This window comes from Bos indicus x Bos taurus, chromosome 19, assembly GCF_003369695.1.
Source record: "Bos indicus x Bos taurus breed Angus x Brahman F1 hybrid chromosome 19, Bos_hybrid_MaternalHap_v2.0, whole genome shotgun sequence".
Lineage (NCBI taxonomy): Eukaryota > Metazoa > Chordata > Mammalia > Artiodactyla > Bovidae > Bos > Bos indicus x Bos taurus.
Genome location: NC_040094.1, coordinates 49,946,540 through 49,962,966, shown reverse-complemented (window position 1 = coordinate 49,962,966; position 16,427 = coordinate 49,946,540). Strand labels below are relative to the sequence as shown.

Below are 16,427 nucleotides of genomic sequence, written 5' to 3'. Positions count from 1 at the left end.
GACTGGCTGAGTTGCTTTTCATGGCTTCAATTCTGTGGAAAACTATTCTAGAGAATGTTTAGTGAACTGACTCTGTATGGTTTCACAGTGTGAGGATTTACTTTGTAAGAATATTATTTCACCTGTAGTTGAAGAAAGTTGCTAGTTTTGGCAATGCCTCTTTTGTTATGCGAATTCACAGGAGACAGATTCTACTTTCAGACATGCTGTGGGCCAAGCTTTACTCTGTGTAAGTTCATACCTACAGATTGCAAATTTCTGAATGGGTTCATAAGACGAAAAAACAATGTACTTGTGCTCACTGCCTTTCCTTAGAAACTAATTCCAGAAAGTTTTAAATGCCTACATATAATCATAGGTTCAAACTGCTAATGATAGTAGTGAATGAATTCAGAAACAAGGCATATCAATATTTTCAAATGGTTACACCACATATTTTAATAGTTTTGCAAACAAGGAAATTCTGATATTGAAGGGAAACCCTCTTGGTTCCTATAAAGATAATACAAGTCATTCTGAAAACTATTTTTAAAGACAGGAACTTGAAAACTAAGAATTCAAGTTTGACAGCGTTTGGTACAGTAAATATTTTGATGAATGAATGTATAGTTTATATTTATTCTACTGGGATAGTAAAAAATATGACTTTAGTCTTTTTTTGTGCCATGCAGCATGTGGAATCTTAAGTTCCCCAACCAGGGATTGAACCCTGGCTCCCTGCATTGGAAGCTTGGAGTCCTAACCACTGGATTGCCAGGGAAGTCCCTCTAGTCTCTTGATTGCCATATGGAATATCTTTTGGTAGGGGCACGAATTGATTGGGTATCGCTTTGTCTTTGGGTTAAAACATTTGGTTTTCAGATGCTCTCCTTGTGTTGTCTTATCCCAGGCTCAATCCACTGACCACAGTGCTACTCTTCCAAGTCTGTACTAAATCCATGTTCCATTCCTTGGCATCACCTGCCAGCTCTGGTTAAGAGTCCTTGTCCTCTGGAAGCCTAGGTGATGTTGGCCAACCTACTGATCACTTCTGGAACTATAACATGGATATGGGGCATAATGTTGCGCACAAGTGTTCATAGCACTGATCTTTCTATGGAGTGAGAAAATAGAATCCTTTTTCAGCTCAGTCCCTAATCAAGAAGTAACTTTTCCTTGAGCTGAGCTACGACTCAATAGGCCTTGTGTAGCTCCACTTCCCTCTTGGCGCTCAGCCCATCCTCCCTGTAAACAAGCCCAAGCCAGCCTGTGGAGGATGAGCGGCCACGTAGAACAAAGCCAAGCCATCCCACCTGAGGCCACTTAGAGCAGCCAGTCCCCAGCTGATCTGCTAGCTGACCAGCAGCTGACCAAAGATGCATGAGTGAGTCCAGCTGAGCCCGGAAGCCCAGTCCAAAGTGCTGACCCATATAATTGGAGCTAAATAAATGATTGTGGCTTTACACATGAAATGATGAGGTGGTTTGTTACACAGCAGAAGCTGAATGGTTCACACTGCTAGGGAGATCTGGTTACATCACAGGTTTAATAAATGGCTCAGTTTTACTTGACTTTAAGGCAATCTTTGGAGCTATCCTGTTCTTCTCTAACATCCTCAGCTCTACTATAACACTTTAGTGTGGAGGTCTTGGGCACTGTAGTCCCAGACCTGGATCTGAGTCCAGTCTCTTGAGGTGTATGACCCTGAGCTAGTCACTTTCCTCTCACTGAACCTTATTTTCTCATCTGTAAAATGTGGAAAGGTTTATCACCCAATAAAATCACTTGTGGTTGCTTATCCAGTATCCATTTCTGGTCCCTATATTTCCTTCCCAACAGAACTCTGATTTTGTTCAGTAGTCATACATCCTCTGTATTATCTTCTGAATTCTCTAGTAGCCTAGATCAGGAGTCGTTCTTGATGATTCTCAACTAGTCATGGAAATTCCATTCCCTTGGCCAATGGTTAGTTTAAGTGTGGGCTAGGATAAAGTTCTGACCAATGAGAGCCTAGAGGGAAAGATGCTAGCATGCAGGGACTTCTGGGAAAGATTTCTTCACTCCTAAGATGGACATGCGTTTGAGTGAACTCCGAGAATTGGTGATGGACAGGGAGGCCTGGCGTGCTGTGATTCATGGGGTCGCAAAGAGTCGAACATGACTGAGCGACTGAACTGACTGACTGAAGAAGCAGACAGAGAAAGAGACGATCTGTCTCTTTTGAAGATTGTTTGGTCTGGACATGAAGCCTGGGGCTACTGTAGCCGTCTTGTGGTCATGGTTACTTGAAGGTAAAACCAAAACCCCGAGGAAGGCAGAAGTATCAGACGGAAAGAACCTGGGTCCTTGAACATATCACTAAACCACTGAAACTCCAATTACCAAGTCAACTCTATCTCAGAACTACTTTTTATAAGAAACAAAAAATCTTCTCTTTTATTTAAGTTCGTTTGAATTAGGCTTTCTGTTTCTTGCTAACCCAAACCTCTTAAATGATATATCTTTTAGGGAAGTATCTGACACGTAGAGAGACTTCAGTAAGCATTAGTTCTGGTTAGAATTGTACTGGCCCCCTTTCCTCAACCGTTAAACGGTTTCAGGTTTCACAGATCTTGGAAAAACACTTTGCAGAACTCTACTGACTCTGACACTGTCCTGTTTGCTTCCGGCCTTAGGTCTAGAGCAGGGGTTAGCGCTATGGACAGTGCGCCAAATCTAGCCCACTGCTTGGTTTTGTAAATAAAGTTTTATTACATAGCTACACCTGTTCATCCAATGATGCTCTTGCGTTATGACACCAGAGTCGGGTATTAATGGTTGCAAAGGAGGCGCTATGGCTGGCAAAGCCTGAAATACTCTCTGGCCCTCTACAGAAAACGTTTGCTGGCCTGTGTTTTGGAGCCAATTCTTTACCTCCTCAACGATTATTCACTTGGAGACCTTATTGCAGTTTTCACCCCAGAGATTTTGCTTCCCTCAATGTATTGGCTAGGACTCTTGTGAGCAAGTGACTGAACATGTGACCCAAACTATGTGATGGCTTTAGGAATGGCTGGATCCAGGGACTCAGTGGGATAGTCAAGATCATATTCCACTCTCTCCATCCCTTGGCCCCTCTTCCTCTGTGTTGACTCCAGTCTCCAATGACAGTGTCTGCCACTGAGGACCATAATACGACCCCACAGTGCCTGTCCTTCCTAGCTAATGTTTAGTGAGAAAGAGGTAAAATCTTTCTAAACATGTTCAGTAAAACTCTGGAGAATTGCTGTGGTTGATTTAACTCCAACATTGAAAGTGCATTTTAGAGAGCAACAGATAATTCTCTTTTTACTCTTTCATTTTACATATTGTTTATTTGTTGACTGTCTTCCTCCACTAGATTAAGAGCTCTAAGAACAGTACTCAGCAGCTACTATATGCTTAGCTGCTACATGCCATTTGTAATGGATGAATGTATTTACGAGTATATTTATTTAAAAATTAGAATTGGGATTATTCCAACAGATAGTCTTGTTTTCTGCTTTTAAAAAGTTTACAGATTTACATCAGGAGCATTCCTTTCGTGCCACTAACGCTGTTTGGATTGGATTCCAAAGGCAATGAGCAGCCATTGAAGGTTTTTAAGCAATGGTTGACATTGACCCATTGGCTTATGAGCCATGTTGATCTCATTCTGGCCCATATTCTCTGCATTACCCATAAAGACTGCATCATACAAATATTTCCACATCTCCTCCCATCCCGCCCTTAGAGAATCCTGTTGTAGCTACTACAGTTTTTATGTTGAAGCTGATTGGATATGACTCTTCGGTTGGGCCTGCTTGTGTTGCTCAGTTGTCCAAGTAGCTGTAGTTGAGTGATGCGCCCGCTCCCTTTCCCCCGGGGCTGGGGCTGCTACCTCATCCCGAAAAGATGTGTTGCTTCATGATATCAGCTTACAGCAAACCATGCACAGATAACTTTTCAAACATTTCATTGTAATACTTTCACGCTTAAATCACCAAATTGGCTTTGGAAAATATGCAATGCCTTCAAATTACATTCTCTTTTAACTCAGAATTCACAGTATCAGAGGGCAGTCTGTGTACTTAAGACATTTGAAAATGGGGGCATTAAAAATGGGCTAGATTTACAGGATTTAAATTAAAAAAAAAACACACACAATATTGTAAATGCAACAAATGATGAAAAACAGTTACATTGTGTGTCTTTTTACCTGTATTGTATATAATACAACTGCATATGGAAGGGACTGAGGGGTTGTTTTAGTTTCTTAGGGCTCTCGTGACAAAGTTTCACAAACTGGGTGGCGGAAAAACAACAGAAATTTATTTTCCCATAGTTATGAAGGCTAGAAGTCCAAAATTAAGTTGCGGGCAAGGCCATGCTCTCTCTGACACTCTGGGTAGAATCCTTCCTTGCCTCTTCCTAGCATCTTTCCTAAAGAAAATATTTCTTTGCCTGCATCAGGTCTTACTTGCGGCACACAGGATCTTTTGCTTCGGCGCTTGTACTTCCTAGTTGTGGTCCATGGGTTTAGTAGCTCCTCGCTATGTGGGACCTTAATTCCCAGACCAGTGAGCAAACTGTCGTCTCCTGCCTTGCAAAGTGGATTCTTAAGCACTGGACCACTGGGGAAGTCACTCTTCCTAGCTTCTGCTGGTGGGGCCAACAATCTTTGGCATTCCTTGGCTGGCATCTACACATTCCAGTCTCTGCCTCTGTCACCATACGGCATTCTTCTTGTGTGTCTCCGACTTCAAATAGCATTTTCTTCTTCGTTAAGGATACCAGTCGTGTTGAATTCAAACCCACCCTAATGGCCTCATCTTAAATGACGAACTTATTTCCAAATAAGATTATATTTACAGGTACTGGGAGTGGAGTTTAGGACTGTAACATATTTTTTGGAGGGGAGGTCAAAAATTCAACCCATAACTTAGGTCATTAAGTTCATTTCTCTACTGGATGTAGGAATCAGCTATATAAGATCTATCCAATTGCAAGACTTAGGCACAAAGTATGATAATCAGTTTAAGTCAAACCCAGGTAGGTGGAGAAGTGGCAGAAAGAGGGTCCTGACACAAAATTATCCCACACTCGCTAGTGTGAGATAGTTGCTGCTGAACTGACCTAGTTTTAGAAGTTGGTGGAAAGGACTTCCCTGGTGGTCTGGTGGTTAAGATTCCGTGCTTTCAATGCAGGGGGCTCGAGTTTGATCATGGTCAAACTTGATCATGATCAGGGAACTAGATCCCACATGCCCTCTGGCCAAAAAATAGAAAAGAAACTGGTTGCAGAGCTGGGTGGGTAGGATAAGGTCCTAAGAGTGGTGCAGGGACATTCTGGTGTTGGACAGACCACAGAGCCCACTGATGGGGAATCTAGCTGGCTGGTGGCAAGACTTCTGGAGGTAGATGGGTGGGGTCGTCATCATCCTCTAGATCACCAGTGTTCAACAGAAATACAAAGTGAGTCACGGGAGTCCGCTGGTGGTCCAGTGGTTAGGACTCTGAACTCTTACTGCTGAGGGCCTGGGTTTGATCCCTGGTTGGGGAATCAAGACCATCTCTCAAGCTGGGCAATGTGGGCTAAATAAATAAATAGATAAAAGTGAGTCACACTTGTAGTTTTAAACTTTCCAGTAGTCGTATCAGAAAGAGCAAAAAGAAATGGGGGCAATAAGACCTTATTTTGGGACTTCCCTGGTGGTACAGTGGTTAAGACTGTGCTTCCAGTGCAGGGGATGTGAGTTTGACTCCTGGTTGGGGAACCAAGACCCCCATATGTTATGAAGCAAAAAAAAAAAAAAAAAAGACTTTATTTAATTCAATATACCCAAAGTATTATAATTTCAATATGGCATTAATATAAAAAAGGTTAAGATATTTGTTTTTGCCTTCCTTTTTCCCCCCATACTAAGTCCTTTTTAAAAAAGCTTTTAAAAAATTTCTTTGTTTTTGGCTGTTCTGGTTCTTCATTGACACATGGGCTTTTCTCTAGCTGAGGAGAGCAGGGGCTACTCTCTGGCTGCTGTGCTTGGGCTTTTCACTGTGGTGGCTTCTCTTGTGGAGCACGGGCTCTAGGTGTGAGCTTCAGTAGTTGCGGCTCCTGGGCTCTGAGCACGGCTAAATAGTTGTGGCACACTGGCTTAGCTGCTCCTGGGCATGTGGGATCTTCTGGGATCAGGGATCGAACCCTTGTCTCATACATTGGCAAGCGAATTCTTGACCACTGAGTCACCAGGGAAGCCCTCCCCATGCTAAGTCTTTCAAATCCAATGTGCATTTTATACTTGCAGGACATCACTAGCCATATGTCAAGAGCAGCATAGGCACATGTATTAGACTGTATTCGATTCTAGAAATGCTGACTCTGCTAGGATTCAAGCCACAGACTGGGTTGCAAGTGAGACTCAGTTCTGGGGAAGAACACAGGCAGGAGCACTGCAGAACCTAAGGGTGTCTAGGGAAGAGTTTAGGACAGCCTGAAGAGGAAACAGTGTTCCAAGTCGAGGCAAAGTGAACCAATGGGAAAGGATCCCCTGAAATTTGCTTTAGTCAGAGATGGGTTGGTTATTCTGTACAGTGAGATCCTTTGGAAACTAATTGTAAGAAGTTACACCTGGGCTGGGAGTACTGGCAGGAAACTGGTCAGACAATCACTCTCTTTGTTTCCCTCTTTAGTTATGAAACCTCTTATCTCCACTTCTCTTTGCTTGTCTGTTTTGTTAGTCTCTTTTCTACACACTCATTTCCTCTTTTATTTATCTAATTGGGCCTTAAAGTGGCTTCCTTAGCGCGGACCTCTAGGATTTCTCCACTCAACTCCCCACCTCTAACTTACTGGCCCCATGGCCCATTTCACGTTCCAAGAAGAGAAAATCTGATTGGCCACTTAGTCACTCACCCACCTTTGGCTCAGTTAGCTGAGGCCAAGCCCACCTAGTACAACTGGGGCCACCCAGGCTCATTCCTTGTCTAAGGCAGTGGTTTTCAAAGTGGGTTCTCTCCATCCAAGCCTTAGAAATGTAAACTCATGGGCCCCACCCAACCTGCTGAATCAGTGTCTCTGGGGATGGAGCCTGGGATAGTGTGTTAGAGCCATGGGTGAGGGCAGATTCCTTTAGAAGAGGATGTGGTTAAGGACTACCATCTTAGTGTATCACCTTAGAGGCCAGAGCTGAGGTGAGGAGCATGGGGGAGCTCAGACCAGGAGAGAGAGAGGTCCTAGATGGGGCCTCAGCTTCTACCATTGGGGACCAGGTCTGCTGGGAGGGGTTGAAGGATGGGGTCACAGAGAACAGCTCAGAACGTGACCTAATCGTAAATCATGTCAGGACAGGACTACATGTGAGTGTTTTTAGTGAACCTTATTTTGAGGACCTGAGACAGGCAGAGGCAGAGAGGAAATGAGTGGAGGTGGTGGGGGGTGGGGAGAGTCATGTTGACAAGGTATATGGTGGCTGTGCTTGGCTGCTTCCTCAGTTATAAACTGATTTGGAGGAAGCCAGAACTAAATATTAAATTAAATTGTTGTTGTTCGGTCGCCCAGTCATGTCCAACTCTTTGCGACTCCATGGACTGCAGCACGCCAGGGCTTTCTGTCTCTCACCATCTCCTGGAGTTTGCCAAAGTTCATGTCCATTGCATTAGTGATGACATCCAGCCATCTCATCCTCTGACGCTCTCTTCTCTTTCTGCCTTCAATCTTTTCCAGCATCAGAAAATTAACAATATTTAAACAGTGAAGAAAGTTGAATTTTTAAGCAGTGGTAGAAACTGCTGAGTGCTTGATGTTTGCTTTTTCCATGGCATGTAAACTGTATTAAAATTGAAATTTACACTACAAAAATAGCTTCACAGGAGTACCATTATTAACATAACCTTACCTCAGACAGATTTTTTATTACTGGAGACAGCCCTTCTAGGTACAAAATATATTAATGGCTGAAGCAGAAGAAAAATACCAACTACAGATGGTAAGCATTTTCTTGCAAAGTCACATCAAATTTAACATTAGCCTTGGAAAACAGAAACATATTTAAACAAAAGGATTTAAATGTTCTTAGAACAGTGTGTAGATTTTCACCTCTGGTCTAGGATATTATCCTAAAGAGTGCAACTTGAAGTGATTAAAATAAGTTAATGAAAAGAGTTTAAAACTTTTGCTCAAAAATGGTGTTTAATGAGTTCTTACACCATTTTCATTGGAAGGTTCTATTAAGTGGCATTCATGGAAAAAGACATATTTTATTGGTATGAAATAGGTGGAGTTAGTATACTTAAGACAGATGCCTAGAACAATGATTTGATAAAAGGTGAACAATTCCACTGAGAGCAAATTAGAAGACACAAGGGAATAAAAAGTCTTTGAAAAGATTTTCTGCAATTCCCGTACCCATTAGAGTCACGTGCAGGTATGATTTACATTAGAAGTAGATTTCTATTTTAGGAAGGAAGAAAAGTGTGAATTCCCTAGGAGTTGTTGTTCCTCCCCTTTTTTCTCAAAAATATGTCTAAAAACGTTGCCATGATGAAGCAATGCATGCATGCTCAGTCACTCAGTCGCGTCCAACTCCTTGTGACCCCGTGGACTGTAGCCCACCAGGCTCCACTGTCCATGGGATCTTCCAGGCAAGAATACTGGAGTGGGTTGCCATTTCCTTCTCCAGGGATGAAGCAATGCTGAAGCTTATTTCTAAGGCTGAAATAAAATCTAATGAAAGTTTAGCTCTCCTCAATAGTATGGTTTTAAGGTATTCTTATCCGAATCTTTTTTTAAAAAACAACAAGATTTAAACGTATATGCAGGCAAGCCTAAACAGAATCCTTCTCTGCATATTAGCATGTATGCATTTTTTCCTGAACTGTCACTTGCACATTTGAATGTACTGCTTTAAACTTCACAACAGGCAATCTCCACAGCTCCGTTGTTCTCTGAGATCTTAACTTCTGTTACCTAATACAAAACTGCAAACTGTGTTAGTAGGTGGTTGGGAACAGTGTGTGCCATTAGAATAAGGCAGATATGTATGTATACATCCGTTTGCTAAGTTTTATTGCCATTACTCGTCTAGTCTTTTAAACTGTAATGGCAACCATTGTTGAAATTGTTTTATGTATTTTCAGAGCTTGTGTAGCACAAAGAAAAGTTAACTGCACATAGCAGGCACTCAGCATTTGTTGAATGAATTTCTAGCACTATCTCCTGAATTTCTAGTCTGACTTCCGGAACTTTATATAATTTTTGCATCAGTTTAATTGTAGGACTGTATCCAGATTGATGAGCTTTCCTGATAACTCTCAGTCGGTAAAGAACCCGCGTGCAATGCGGTAGACCCCGGTTGATTCCTGGATCCGGAAGATACGCTGGAGAAGGGATAGTCTACCCACTCCAGTATTCTTGGGTTTTCCTTGTGGCTCAGGTGATAAAGAATCCGCCTGCAATGTGGGAGACTTGGGTTTGATCCCTGGGTTGGGAAGATGCCCTGGAGAAGGGAACAGCTACCCACTCCAGTATTCTGGCCTGGAGAATTCCATGGACCCTATAGTCCACAGGGTTGCAGAGTTGGACAGGAGTGAGTGACTTTCACTTCACTTCACTTCATCCAGATTGATGAGAAGTTCTTGGAGGTAAGTTGATCTGGAGAATAAAATGACATTATTGATGAATTAAAAGAAACAACTGATACAGTATTAAAATATATCAGATTTTATTAAACATTTAAAATTGCAATAGTAGTAGCCTTAAGCAAAACAGCACACAAAAAATCCTCCATGTATATATTTTTGCATGCATACATACAACTTTTTATTCTGCTTTTAAACTTTGATTATTTGTAAACTCTTCCATATTATATGATCTTCGTAATTGCCACTTAAATGGGGGCATTAAAACCTATGCGGTTGATGTAATGAAATTCGCCATTAGGCTGTCAGCTCGTCTCCCTTTTGTTATTAACCGAATTTTGCAATAACATCTTCTGTACTATTATATCAAGAATAAATTCCTGAGTGCAATTACAGGGTCAAAGGGTAAGGTACATTTATTTTTATTTCATTTTCTATTTTTTTCCTCCTGAGATAACAAAATGAAAAGCTTTCATACATTGCTCTCGAAGGCTTATCTTGTTAATTATCCTTTAAGGCATTATCATCCGCCTATCCCTGCGCTACAGTTGAAAAAAAGAGCCCAAGCAGGCTGGTAACCTGATCTCGTTCACCAGGTGAGTCCTGGATGGAGGTGGAAACTACGCTACCAGGAGCAAAACACCCTTGGGGATTTGCCGGAACCTTCGGTGTGGGAAGAGCGTCTCCTGCCTCACTCCAGCCGAGGCTCACTCCGGACCGTAGCAGGTTCGGTTCTAACCGCTGGCCCCTGCCTCTCAGAGAAGCGCCCTGCACGCGGTGGGCGTCTAATAAAGGCAGCCTGTATTACGCGGACAAAAGCTCTCCCCTAAGCGGGTTGAACTCCAGGCCCTCCTGGCACCACAGAGGTCGGCGCCGCCACCCGGATCCTTTGCCCGCTCCTTCCTCAAGTTCTGCGTGGGACAGCAGGGCTCATCAGCCGGGACCGCCGCGCCCAGGCCGAAGCCAGGCCTGGAGCCTCCGCCCCCCGGGTGCTCCGCGCGCGGCCACCCAGGCCCCGCCCCCGGCCCCGCCCCGCATCATCGACCCCGCCCCCGTCTCCACCCCGCCCCCCGGAGCCGCTGAGTGGCGGCGGCGGCCCCAGGACCGGGTTTCCTCAGACAAGAGGGCGGGTGGAGGAGGAAGCGGCCGAGCCCAGAATCCTGCTCCGGCGCCGCCGAGCACCGCCCGCCTCAACCGCCCGGCCCCGTCGGCTCCTGGGCCTCACCGAGCCGAGAAGAGGGAAAGGCAGAGGAGGCTGCGTGGAGGCGGCGGGGGCGCGGGCGGAGGCGGCGCGGCCGGCCGCGGCTGCCGCTTTGTTGTGCGGCCCGGGCCAAGGAAAGAGAAGTGGGAGGAGGGGGGAGCTCGGCGTCCCGCTCCCTCCGCGGCTCATGGCGACGACGCTCGGCACATCCGGGACCCTCCGGCCGTGGCGGCCGCGGCGCCGGCTGCTCGGGCCCCAGCCCCGGCCGCTGTGGTGACTGCGCCGCGCCTCGCCGTCGCCCCCGCCCCGCCCGCCGCCCGCCGGCCCCGGGCCCCGCGCCGCGGCCGCAGCCCCGCCGCCGCCCCCGCCGCCGGGGACATGTCTAACCCCGGGGGCCGGAGGAACGGGCCCGTCAAGCTGCGCCTGACAGGTGAGGGGGTTGGGCGGGCGGCCGGAGCCAGGCCCGGGCGGCCGCGGGGTGGGCGAGCCGGCGGGGGGTGCCTGTGGCCTTGAGAAGGGCCAGGGTCGCGATCAATGGTGAGTGGGAGGTCGGGGACGTGGGAAGGCCTAGTTCAGGGAGAGTAATTGCAAAACCACTCTCCCTCGTTGGGAAATTCTTAGAAAAGCCAAGGGTGAGTCGGGGGTCTTTTGTTGTTGTTGGGGGGGGGGTCCCCCCGTTGGAATTCCAGGCGGATTTGAGGTCGAAAAGCCTTGGCCGAGAAGCACGACTCTCTCCCGGGGCGTCGGGGAGCAGCCCTTGGGCTGCTGCCCAGGTGGGGTCGTGGAGGGGATGAGGAGCTCCTGTGGCGGGGATTATTGAATCCGGCTGCTGACTGCGCGCAGTAAACACTCCTTAAAGATGGAGCGCTTAACGGGAGGGTGTGTGTGTGTGTGTGTTCCCCGGTTGTTAACTTGTTCGCCCACTTATGCCCGCGTGCAAAACCTTCCCTCTCGGCTGCCAGGCGCAGCAGCCGGTGCCACACACCTGAAACGCACGACTTTAGAGGGAAGGAGACCGAGGTTGACTTTTCCGGTGTGTCTGCCTGATCCGACGACTCGGGCTCGTTGTACCCTCTGTGTTTTGGAAGTGTTTGATTGTAGGGTAGTATGTTTGGGGTTGTTCCTTGTAGGCCGCAGAACTTGTGTCTCACTTCTAACCTGCTTTAAAAACACACTTTTTCTGAGTCCCTTTCTAAGTTTGTGCTCAGAAGGACTTTGAAGCAAAGTTTTTCTCTCTCCCCACTCTCCTCCTCTTCCTTTTTCTAAATGGAAAAGAATGTCTGGAGGGGTTGCTGGATAGCAGACTTTTCTTACGAAGTGTTTATGATCCCAAGTGTGTTACATCTTTAATGTTACAAGTACGTTTTGTATATTCTTACATGGTCGTGTTACCCCATTTTAGGGAAAAATTACTTGGAGTTTGATACGTGTAAATGAAACCATTGTAATTCTGGCTTCATTATTTGCTATTAATAAATTGTGCACGTTGATATTCGGATGTGTGATGAGAAAGATGACTTAGAGAATCTTTGTGTATGTGGGTGCGTGTGTAAAAATAAACTGTAATTGTGTTTGTCTCCACTAGACTTTGAGATTTATACGGACTAATTTTGTAATTGAATGCTTGTATGTCACATCCCAGTCCACTGGCTGAACTTTCGAGATAAAAACTTGCAGTGAATTAGGTATTCGAGAATTTAGCCTGACTGTATGTTGGCTGCAATTTTTAAAATATATTACTTTTCATGACAGTTTTACTTTCTCTAGGGAATATTGCAAAGAATCATTAACTGAGTGGTTCTTAATGGAAAACCTGGATTGGGGGATGCCTGTCTCCCTTACTTCCCCCCATTCAGTTTCCTTATTTTCTTAATGAATCAATGGAAACCTTTATAAGGGATCTTTGTTGTTTTAGAGTTTATCTACTGCTGTTCCTCTGTGGAGTCAATCCTGTGTCAGTGATCATGGAAAGAACCTGTGATTCCAGGTGTGCAAAAGGCATCAGAAATAGGCTCCTGGCCACTTAATTCCTTCTAGGTTATATACACGATGAGAGCATGAGGGAGAAAACAGGGCTTTTGACTTTCTGCAGATAAAATGAGTTTGAGGTTTTTAGTGTAATTCAGATCTTAAAGTGTTTATCTGTGGTTTTCTTCCTGCATATGATACATTATAAAATTCATGAGTAAAGTCAGGAGAAAAGATTACACTCATTTTTTGGAGGGATAGGGAATACTGGGCTAAATCTATAGAGTAATTTTGTATTTTTAGATTTTTCTGAGGAATTTTAAATACACTTTGTCCCCTTAATTGTAAAAACAGTTTTAGATACTCTCAGTTTCTTAAAACCATTGGGAATTTGTCTCTGTCATATTTTAAGAGAAAACTATTTAAATATTAAGAATTTCGCCTTCTTCCTTTTGGTTACGAATGGTAGAGTCCCTTCTGTTTTGCCAGGAAGGTTAATATGTATTTTTTCATTTTTGTCCACTTACAAATTAGATGGTATAGATTTTAACAAATAGATTTTAAGAGCTGGATTCAATTAGCAGCTTTTTAGGACATAAACATTAAAGAGTTAGATGGAAAAGATTGTTTTGACTGACTGGATAAATGACAGGGCTGTGTTTGATGTGCGTCCAGGAATTGGTCTGGAGCTGGTGCCCAACTTTTCAGTCCATCTTGAGAAGCCAAATAAAATATTTAACCTAGGCCTCATTTTGTTTAAAAAAAAAAAAAAAAAGGTTGATTCTTTGTTAAGACCTTAAGAAATGTTTGGCATACCTTTAGACTTAAGTGTTTAACAGTTCATTTAGATCTGGGTTCCATAATAGAGGAAAATTACTTAAAAAAAAAAAAATGGGGGGAGCAAATCCCATAGTGAATTTTTATTTGGATTACCGTATACTTGAACTGTAAGATGATGTAAAATAATTGTTCTTTGTTTTAATACCATATTAGTATTTTAAATTTATAGACTGTCTTTGATTCCAAGGTGCTTCATGAATTGTAGTTACTCAGTTATGTCCTTCATGGAGAGCTGCCACTTTACTGAAAGATGTAAACAGCTTTTGCTTGGTGTTTGTCACAGACACACACACACACCCCTCCCCCCATATATACATTCTCACATGTACACACGAACTGAAGGAAAAATATTTGAACCATGAGATCTCTGCACACAACAGATATTATACTTTTTCACATGTTATTCCTAAGACTACAGTCAACTAGCGAACTGTTTGATATTTGTTGATGTGAAGAAGGCAGTGCTAATTTGATATGAAATTTGAAATTCCTCAGGTCATTGGTGGTTAAGATCTGATTTGGTCCATCAAACTACTACTTTTTTTGTGACACATTAATACCTGATCATTAAAATGGACTATATGGTAAAGCTATCAATTTCAACTAGTATTCATACAGAAAATTATAAAACGTAAATTCTTGTACATTAGACTTATGCATAGGCCTTTCTTATGATGGTTTGGATAGAAGATATTCTTTGAGGTAAAAAAATTGAGGGTGGTTTTTTATATTATTACTGTTTTTGAAAACCAAAGGCTGGAAAAAGCAGTTTACTATAGTTTCAAATATTTAAAAGTCTTAGATATGGATTCTGATTAGATCATATCATCTTAGATATGGAGAAATAACAGATTACTTCTCCAAAACATTTATTGTAGACCTGTTTGTAATTTAAATGTTTTTGTACACTGTTCCTTGTTATTAATTTATAAAATCCTAAGCAGTAATAACCTTGGCTATAGCTAAAGCAATATTAACTTTAAAAAAGTCTCATTTTACATATGCTGGTATCTTAATATTGTTTTATTGCATATTTTGTTGATTCAAAAATTTTAAAAATTGCAACTTGATTGTCATAGTTTCCTAAGTGGGAATGTGCCTGTACACCATAATGGTCTGTTCTATGGGTGTTAGTAATTTGAATGTCCCCAATTCATTTTTTTTTTCCCTTGGTGTCTGAGGATGAAGCCAGTGTAACTTAGCTCCTTCCTTTTCTCTTAAGTTTATCTCTTCCAGTCTAACCTTCAGGCAGGGACTGAAACTGCCAAGGTGCTTAATGTAGTTTGGTTTTCATTGCTGACTAAAGTGTGGATGTGTGTGTGTGTGTGTGTTTAAACATGGATTCTGCTTTTGTCCTGTTGATTGAACTGTAACTATCACAACACACTGACATTTATTTAGCGTATAATTTAGCATATTTAGTATATAACTCCATTTTCAAGGTAAGTGAAGGTCCATGCTTTAGCCCTGCAAGGTCTTTATTTTAGCCATTTTTGGTATCTTCCAACAATTTTGAAGGCTTTCAAAGATGTACTATGTCTTACTCTTCAAGTAGTCCGTCCTTAACAGAACTTAATGTTTTATTTATGATTCAGTCCCAGGTGGCTCAGTGGTAAAGAATCCACCTGCCATGCAGGAGTTGTGGGTTCAATCCCTGGGTCAGGACAATCCCCTGGAGAAGGAAATGGAAGGAAATGGTATTCTTGCCTGGGAAATCCCATCTACAGAGGAGCCTGGCGGGCTCCAGTCCATGGAGTTGCAAAAGAGTCGGACATGACTTAGCGATGGAACAGTAACAGCAATCATTATGAATATGTTATTGTGTTGTTGTCATGTGTAGTACGAGGATGTCATCATAGTGTGTAGGGAGAACTGTTGGATTCTGGCTGTATGTTGCCCTGTTCTTACAGCTTTTTCTCTTTGCTCTCATTTTTATTGGTACTTTGTTCTAAGAATGCTAAACCTTTGAAATATATTGTTGTAATCAGCATTGTTATGTGTTTCTGTATAAGGGACATGTATTGAATGCTTATTAAGTGCCATATACCATATTAAGTTTACATCTATTATTACTTTTAATTCTCATACTCCAAGAGGTAGGAGAAACTTGGAGAGGTTAAGTACATGTTAGAGCCCAAGTTGTCTGTCTAGAGTGCCTGTTACAAACTTCTAAGATCTTGTGTGGAAAATAAAACAGTTTCATTTATTTTGACTTACCCTTGTCCCTCGAAATCCTTGCTCATCTTTTAAGGCTCAACTCAAGGAACCCTTATCCATAAATTTCTCCTTGACCGATGTTGACCTTTCCTCTGTGACTAAGAGGCTCTACCTCTAGCATCAGCCCTAACTCACAGAAGGCAGTGAGTTGTCTCGAGTTATCTATGCTCAGTGAGTGTTGTCAATGCTGTAAACTCATGTGAAGGCAGAATCCTGTTTCAACATGGATTAAGAGCTTTCTGGCATTTTATTTTGAACGAATACTGGAGACATAGAAGTAATTCTGTGTATTTTTACATGTGTTGTTTATGACCAGTACACTGGGTGTGAGTGGCAAGAGATCAGGCTGTAGATTGGACCAACCCATTTTAGGACCTTGTTATATAGAAATTTTGCCAAGAAGTTCGATTTTACATTTTTTACAGTGGTGGGAACCATTGAAGGATTTTAAGCTTCGTGTATTCGGTGTTTAGAAACGTCAGTCTTCAGGCAATAAGGATGGACTGGAATGGAAACTGTGAAGACTGATTTTAGGATAACCAGTTAAGAGAATGCTGTACCATCACCGTTGTTCAGGTTTTTTTCTTGTT

General features: G+C 43.0%; 1 protein-coding gene across 1 annotated transcript in view; it reads left to right on the top strand.

The window, feature by feature from the left end:
• The first annotated feature begins 11,167 nt into the window (after window positions 1–11,167).
• The window catches only part of SMURF2 (SMAD specific E3 ubiquitin protein ligase 2), a 113,905-nt gene continuing 108,645 nt past the window's right edge, over window positions 11,168–16,427 (top strand). Inside the window, exon 1 of the mRNA XM_027517700.1 lies at window positions 11,168–11,242. Coding sequence (XP_027373501.1) covers window positions 11,191–11,242 — 52 coding nt within the window. The 5' untranslated portion in view covers window positions 11,168–11,190. The remainder of the gene's footprint in view (window positions 11,243–16,427) is intronic.